Here is an 8390-nt window from a genome sequence, read left to right on the forward strand (position 1 = left end):
TCCCATTCCAGGTCATGGGGGGGGGGGGGGGGGGGTTAGCCAAAAGGTGAAGCTCCTGATTTACTGGTTGATCTACGTTCCAACACCTCAGGATTCCCCCTGAAGAGCTGGTGGAAGTGGCTGGGAGAGGACAGTCTGGGCTCCCTTGCTGAGGCTGCTGCCCCCACGACCCGGACCAACTGGATAAGAGGAGGAGGAGGACGACGACGACGATGACGACAATCAAACATGCTAAATCTGATCTGAAATAAACAAAACCCTTGGATTGATAGATCTGTTTTTAATTTGTTTTTTTTTAACCAGCTGACACCTGTAGGGACGGTGCAGTTTTGTGGATTCTCATTTAATTAGGTAGTCCGGGGAATATGGTGATATTAAGTAAACCTATTTATGTGTCACGTCGTGATGATTCTGGAGCTTTTCACCACTATTACTGGGATCACTACAGAAATATGCAGATGACCGTCCTTATGTTACACGGGCAAAAACTGACCACTCACAGACATAAAATACACTTGGACAAAAGTGTTCGTACTATGAAAAGGTCACTTGTATAACCAAACCAGGAGCAAATGACGGATGAATGTATCATCAAGCTGGGGAGTAAAGTTGAAATGTTTAGCAACTGAGGAGCCAAAAAAGCCAGAAAAAGACACCAAAAAAAAGTGTTTTAAATTGATGAGATCTTACTATGGTTTCTGAAAAAACTCTTAGTATGAACTTATTTAATGAGGTTATTGAGTTGAGGGGTGTGTTGTCAGGGATATAAACACAAAATATGATCTATTAGAAGCTTTGATCCAAAATGAGTCCACCAGGGCTTCATCAGCCCATACTGGTCCAGCCCTGAGGCCCATAAAAGAGACCATATGAGTGGCCACATATTGCCATTGTCAAGCCTTCCAATGGCCACCTGGAAGATGTTGCCGTGGCGATCTCACAGGGAACAGATAACAGCAGGTCTGTGGACAGTGAGCCTGGCAGATGAGTGGCAGACGCACTGAAAGCTCATTCTTTCCCATCTTGGTGATGTGCCGCAATCAGGAGTGTATCTCCAGGTCACGCAAAGAAGCTCTGGAATGAAAGACAATTGTGTGGTGGCGTGAGAGCTCAGGTGGCGAGCAGGAAAACCTCTTGACCCTTGGACAGAAACCTTGTCGGCTTTACGTTCAGTCTATCTCAGTGAGTCACCAGAAAAGCAGTTCGGCCTGACACTCTCAACCCGGTAAGTGTACCAACTCCTCTGGCCCTGCACTCTGGAAAACTCTCGTGTTCAAATAGACACAATTTCAGGGCTGCACCAAACACGAGCGCAGTATCTTTCATCCTCACACCTCATTACACTTCAATTTCATTTGGATGAGTGTTTCATACATTTGTCCTCTTATATTCAGCGATATCAACAGAGTACTTTGTCAAAAAGAAATGGTCAATGGAGCTTTGACAGCAGCTTACAGAACTCCATCATTTACAAACCAAATAAACAAATGAAGAATATCAAGCCTGGAGCACCCACCCAAACAAAATAGCACTTCCACAAGGAAGAGGCTACAGGACAGTGTTTACAAGATCCTCATTAAGGAAGTTGTGAGATAACACACGCTCATGTGCATCACACACACACACACACACACACACACACACACACACACACACACACACACACTCCAGTGAAAAGGCCATACGCACTGAGCAATGCAGAGCCCACCATATCATAGATAAGAGACAGAGAAAGCTGGGAAGAGAGCAAAGCTCAGAGAGAGACGAAGACAGAAGAGGACACAACAGAGATGACTCGGACAGACAAAGCTGAGCCTCTGCCAGCCTGTCTCCGGAACTGCAGCTCTGCCGCAAACAACATCAAAAGGTGTTCACGAGGATAAAGGCAGAATCAGGAATACCCACCAGACGCTGCTGAGAGCCAGGGTCACTACTGCCTGGGTCCACTACACCTAAAGTGCCGTAGATTGTCTTTCACATGGCGATCATTTGGGTCTCTCAACTGGGAACCATTTGCAGCCCCGGGACTTTGCTCTTGCTGTTGTCGACCCTGTTGGTCCAGGGACCCCTCCAAGGGGAAAGCAGCCCCATCTCCAACAACAGGCTTCGACCTGCTCCGGGGCTTGGAGACGAGTATGGAGGGGTGCTGGAACCGTCCTTGTTGGAGCAAGACAGCAATATGAACATGCAGAGCCTTCTAGAGAACCTGAAGGAACAGTTTCTACAGACTTTCAACCTGTCTGGCCTGGGTCCCCCTGCTCTGCCTCCTGGAAGCACCCGAGAGGAGCCGCCTGAGTACATGATGGAGCTCTACAACCGTTTTGCTAATGACCGCACATCTATGCCCACTGCCAACATAATCCGCAGCTTCAAAAATGAAGGTACAGCTCTGCTGCTCAACATCATGAAACACATCAGAGCCATTTGTTCTTTGTTAGGTACTGTCATATATACTGAACATTTGATCAAAGTTTTTAATGTTTTTCTGAAAACCCTTTGGTCTGCAAGGCCAATAATTGATGTGAGATCTCAATCCGAGGCTATTCAACAATTTTTCCAACAGAGTTTGTCCATGAATAATCAAGCTGAATCTTTAATCCACGAAATAGATTTTCTTTTCATAAAATAATTTTCACATCAGAGTTATTCTCATTCTGAGAATCACAGCTGTCAGTCTAAGAAAAGTTTATGTACACGTTAATCTTTATGCACTTTGCAGAACTTATCTGAGAACCTCAATGAAAGGAGTCCCCAGAAGTTGAGTTCCATTTAACTTCTTTTTCTATTTCCCAGATTTGTCTCCCAGCGCTGTAGATGCTGGAGGCGTGAGGCGCCACCCACTTCTCTTCAATGTGTCAGTCCCCAGTCATGAACGCATCACAGCAGCTGAGCTCCGCCTCTACACTCTTGTCCAGACTGACCGCCACCTGTATGCTGGTGTTGACCGCAAGGTCACTATCTATGAACTGGAATCTGTCAAGGGGGATGACAACATGACAAATGGGAATTCAGAGAGGGGAGAAGGATTCAGAGGCAGAGAAACACAAATTGAGCCAGTGGAGTTGGCTTCTCGGCAAGTCTACGGCACAGACAACGGCTGGGAGGCCTTCGACCTCACTGCTTCTGTTCAACACTGGCGCAAATCTGACCTTGGCACCACGCACCGTTTGGAGGTACATATTGCCAGCATGGCTAATGGGGATGTCCAAGGTGTGACAGAGGAATATGGGAGTCCACCTGAGGGGGACATGAAGATTGACACAAGCACAGAGGAAAAACACAAACCGCTGCTGATTGTTTTCTCTGATGACCAAAGCAATGACCACCGTGATGAAAAGCGTGAGCTGAATGAGATGATTGACCATGAAACTTCAAATGTAGAACTCCAGAATGACTTAGAGATGGGCCTGAATGGACTGTGGGGTGAGCTGGGTCGTGAGAGTGAAGAGGAGGGTGTGGGAGATGAACCAGATGAAGATGAGCTAATACAAATGCGCTCCAATCTGATCTACGACACTGCATCACGTATTCGACGCAATGCCAAGGGAAACCACTGCAAGAAGCAATCGCTCTTTGTAGAGTTCAAGGACATTGGGTGGGACAGTTGGATCCTGGCACCCACAGGTTACGATGCTTTTGAGTGTTCTGGAATTTGTTCCTTCCCTCTAACAAAGCACGTCACACCAACCAAGCACGCCATAGTCCAGACGCTGGTAAACATTAACAGCCCTCAGAAGGCAGCAAGAGCGTGCTGCGTGCCCACCAAGCTGGATCCCATCTCGCTCCTGTACCTGGACGACACGGGCGTGGTCACCTACAAGTACAAGTTTGAAGGGATGGTGGTGGCTGAGTGCGGCTGCAGATAGTTTAAACTTTGTGAGAGTTTAACTCAGAAGTCTTACAAGAAAAGAAAAGATGCAAACCTAACAAGAAGCTGGAGAAGGAGATAAACCAGAACTCTTCAACAAAGGACCATGGACAAATATTGGAATCTGTAGGTAGAAAGTTTAGTGAGCATGAAATCCATTCATGAATCAATGTGGACTCCAAACGAATGACTTTGCTCCTCCGGAAGAAAGAAATGACTGATTCCTTGTACAAGAGCTACGACGCATCCTCTCCCATCAAGACTAAAATGATGAAAGACTTTCCAAAAAGATGCAACCAAGCACATTCTAGAGAGAGCTGTCTGGTGGGAACTGGTGGGCCATCAGTCCCCCTCCTTCCCCTTGACATCTGTCTTCCTTTCTTCTTATCTCCACCCCCCCCCCGATGCAAACACTAATCAGCACTTCATGGGCCCTGTCACAATGAAATGACCTCCCTGAGGCAACCTGACAAGACATGAACTCTCCAGGCCCACCTCCAGCCTCCTGCAGCCTCCTGATACGTAGGCACTGTGCAGGGGTCCAACTGCTGGTTTATCTTTCCCAACCCAGTTTCCCACTTCACATGCCTTTTCCACTCCCCCGACGCTGCAGTGATAGCAAGGTGTTGGGGGCTGAGAAACATGAATGCCACCACCCAGAGTTATAGAACCATTCCGGGCAGCTTTGGAGGTGCAGGGATTGAGGAGTGGGACCGGACAAGGGGGCAAGGGTTGTCTGCATTCCAATGCTACAAACAGTGTTGAGCATTTCAGCTTGATGACCCAGTCACTTGTCCCAGGACGTATCTCCAGCTCCTCAGTTGTCTCATCCATCCATCTACATGACGAAATGGCCTTTGTATGCTGATCATAGTCTGTGGACGAAAATCAAGTCTGGAGAAGAGTTGTTGTATTCCCTTGATGAATACTCCCAAATGATTTTCTTTTGTTATAAGCGTTTTGATACCTCTGCTGCTTTTGTCAAATAAATACTATTTATTGTTCTAATTTATTAATTTTTAAAAATCAGATAAATATATATGTAAATGTTCTATGTTACTTAGTGAAAAGCAGGTTTGGTATTCATGACAATGCATTTAAACCTCATAATGAATTGTACTGGGAGGAGAAATGTGATCAATTCTGCAACGATACCAATCAAAAAGTATCTTTAACGATGAACTCAACCCGACTTCTAACTGGTCATGATATTCAAACTGCCAGTAGGATGACCTCATATCCAGAAAACCACAGATATTCTGTGTTTTCCTCAGTTAACTTCACACTTCCATCACAGGACAGTGCTGCTTAACCAATGATACAATACACTACTGACATTCAGATCATTCAGTCCCATAGTATCAGTTCACAGGTCATGGTTCATACATGACACACAAACAAAGAACCATGGGAAAGTGGTTGGAAGGGCCGCTAATGAAGAAAATGGATGGCCTGCTGCTTTACACTGACAGCTAGCAGACGCAGCTGTGATGGAAAACCTGTTCATGAAGAGAAAATGAGAATAAAGAACCAAAACAAGAGATGCAGCTGATGGCAACTCTCTTAATTACTGACTTTGAAGAGCATTGTGTTGTTCTCTCCATGTACCAACGCACACTGAAGCTGTAAATAAAGGATGACGATCAGATTTGTGCCCTGAAATGTGTAAAGATTTTCAGTATTTTTGTAAAGCAGTTGTGTCACAGCTCGACAAAGTAAAGGTAAAGCTGAAAATGAAAGGTTACAGACCGCAGTGGTAATAAAGATGATATGATAGGGGACATGACCTCGACCTCTTAACACTGTGTTTTAACACGTTAGCTTGTACAGAGAAATGACACCTTTGGAAATCAATGAAGGTCCTTTTCTGACACTTCATAAAACATTATTTTTCCAGCTGTACATGTCGTTTCCAGAGGCTGTTTCTGGAGAAAACAATACAATTAAGTTTTCTAATTGACAACATATTAACCACCACCCAGAGTGTTAGCACAGAATGAGGATCCTAACCGATGCTCCGTTGGTGGTGTTGACATATCATTTCAACAAATGTCCTGTGTGATGTCGAGATAAGCTCACATTAGCGCACTGGAGAACGTGTCGATGGACACACTCATGCCAGGCGCATTTAAATCCATTGAAGCTACAACCAGCAAGTTAGCTTAGCATTGCTTTTCACTGAGAGCATGAAAAAAGCAGACCTGTCCAAAGACTACAGTGAAAAAAGGAACTCTTTATGTCAAACAGTGAGGTGCAAAGACAACATGGAGACTTTACATGTTTGACTATTTCTATTTGGGAGTTTTGAAGTCAGGTGAGCTTTTTCTCTTTCTGAGATACATGAGAGGCTACGATTAAGATGCCATAGCCACTAGCTTGATATTCAGTAGTGTGGTATTGCTCATCTAGGGAGGGTTTATCACTCAAGCCCCTGAGTTCGTTTTAGCCTCAGGTTCGGTCTATCTTTCACTCACTGACACAATCATCATCATATAGAAGCTTTGTTTCCTGTTTTATTGAAATGTTGAAGTTACTGGCCTCATTAATGTACTGTAGCCTCAGTTGCAATCATGGCCTGTGACAACAATGGTGGTTGTCCAAAATGTCCTCATAAAGCTTTTGGCAGCATCACAATAATGGGAGTAGAACTAAGATATTTGTGAGACCAAACAAGTTCAGATCTGAATGACCTTCCATGTAAGATGAGAGTCTAAAAATGGTTTCAGGCCAGAGGGCAAGGACCTCAGCAGGCCAGTTTCAGCTATGTGAAGCTCACTAATTGAATATTTACAGAGTGGTGGAAGAAATAGAATCTGGCCTTTGTCACTGAATGGCAGATGTTCAGGAAATATGATGAAATAGGAAGTCTTTGCTGAGATGATAACAGGCGCACTCTGTGTGTTTTCTCGTTCTTGTTTTGACAAGACTTTCTCTTTTGTCTCACTACTTGATGTTATGCTGCAGTTTGTGCAACACTGAGCCTACGTGATGAATTCAGGAGCCCCGCTCACAACAAGTAAACAGACTAGGCTAATAACCTGGTAATGCTCCACTGGGTGACATCGAGATGTCGGCTGCTGGACGTCGACAAGTATCCTGTGTGAACGTGTGTTTTGGTGTGTGTCATCCAGAAGTACTCGACTCGCCCTGACTCTGACGTTGGGTCTATAATGATTGTTTCCGTTTCAGGTCACATGTTTATCTTTCCATCTCTTGGATCACCACCACCCACGACTCATCTCTTTTGCCTGTCCAGGAGAACTTTTAATTGATGAGCAAAAGCCAAGTCACGTCCAAACATCTTTGAACAATTTGCACTCGACTGTTCTGTTGTGAAACACTAGAAAGCCCACAGTAAAGTCCGTAATGAGGAGCAGATGTGCGCCGCAGTTCACACGGTTGTCCAAGTTGAGCACATTCCCCTACCGTCTCATGAAATCTGTGCAGTCAGAGTCAGTAACGAAGAACATGACTTTTGTAACCATTGCTGCCATTTAGCGCTGAATTTGGCTCACCATTGTCAGCCAGTGAGTGTCTGACCACGTGTCACTGCGGTGAAGCAATCGGGACATTGTGCTGCATCCCTGTGTAGCATTTCAGGCTGCTACGAGTCCTCTGGCACGACTCCAGCAGGGTTCCTTAGAGACAAACCCTGAGGATGCTGTTATTTCTGAAAAGAAGGGCCTCTGTAGGGAAATAAAACACACCTAAGGCACTGCTGCAAACAGTGATTGACAAGTTTCTTATCTCTAAAGGCATGTGGTTTTCATTTCTCAACCTTGTCCCTGTGGAACCATCTCAGACACCCTGGAGGCCCAGCCCATACATCTGTAAGATGGCAGCAAATGAAAACCTGAGCCCTCAGTGAATATTGTTCATTCTTTCACTTTCAACTCCTGTGAACAAGTCCTTCCCTCATGTGACAGTTTGTACTGCTTCAGTTGTTCTTGTCTGCCATTCGGAAGGTCAGCAGATCAGCCCTCATGGCTCCATCTGTTTGGTTCCTCCTGTTGCTGTTTAAGTAACTGCTTGATCCTTCTTAAAATCAAATCCTTTACTGCTGTATTGTGGTTCTCTTATATGTGCAGCAACTTTATATTCAGTGCTGAATAATCAAATACATCAGAGAAACAAAATACACATCTAGAAAATAAAGTCCAAATCTGCAGCACCTTAGACTTGAAGAGAAATGCTCACTTTAAATATTCACATGATTCTAACATTGAAGGAGTTATACAAGAATATTAAGACTTGAAAAAATGGTTAACATGCAAATATTTTATGACATGTTTTTTCAACTCAGTCTCATGTCAAAACGTGAAAAGGCTTGTAGCACCCAATAATGTAATAATTTACCGAAAATGTAATAATGCCTGAAAATGTAATAAAATTTGCACTTAACTCAATTGAAAATGTAATAAAACCCAGTAATGAAATAACTTGACCAATAATGTAATAAAATATTCTGACTGATAATGTAATAACATTTTTACCGATGTACTGTATATATATACATATATAT

At 44.2% G+C, this 8390-nt stretch overlaps 1 protein-coding gene across 1 annotated transcript; it reads left to right on the forward strand.

Moving 5' to 3' along the window:
- Positions 1 to 1772: 1772 nt before the first annotated feature.
- bmp10 (bone morphogenetic protein 10) lies at positions 1773 to 5498 on the forward strand. The gene is made up of 2 exons (XM_086207560.1): positions 1773 to 2381; positions 2794 to 5498. Exons 1-2 carry the CDS (start codon positions 1979 to 1981, stop codon positions 3864 to 3866), a joined length of 1476 nt encoding a protein of 491 aa, XP_086063686.1. The 5' UTR covers positions 1773 to 1978; the 3' UTR covers positions 3867 to 5498.
- The last annotated feature ends 2892 nt before the right edge of the window (positions 5499 to 8390 follow it).

Source organism: Aulostomus chinensis, chromosome 6 (genome assembly GCF_037954235.1).
Source record: "Aulostomus chinensis isolate RoL2024-O1b breed Wild chromosome 6, RoL_Achi_v1.0, whole genome shotgun sequence".
Taxonomy (NCBI): domain Eukaryota; kingdom Metazoa; phylum Chordata; class Actinopteri; order Syngnathiformes; family Aulostomidae; genus Aulostomus; species Aulostomus chinensis.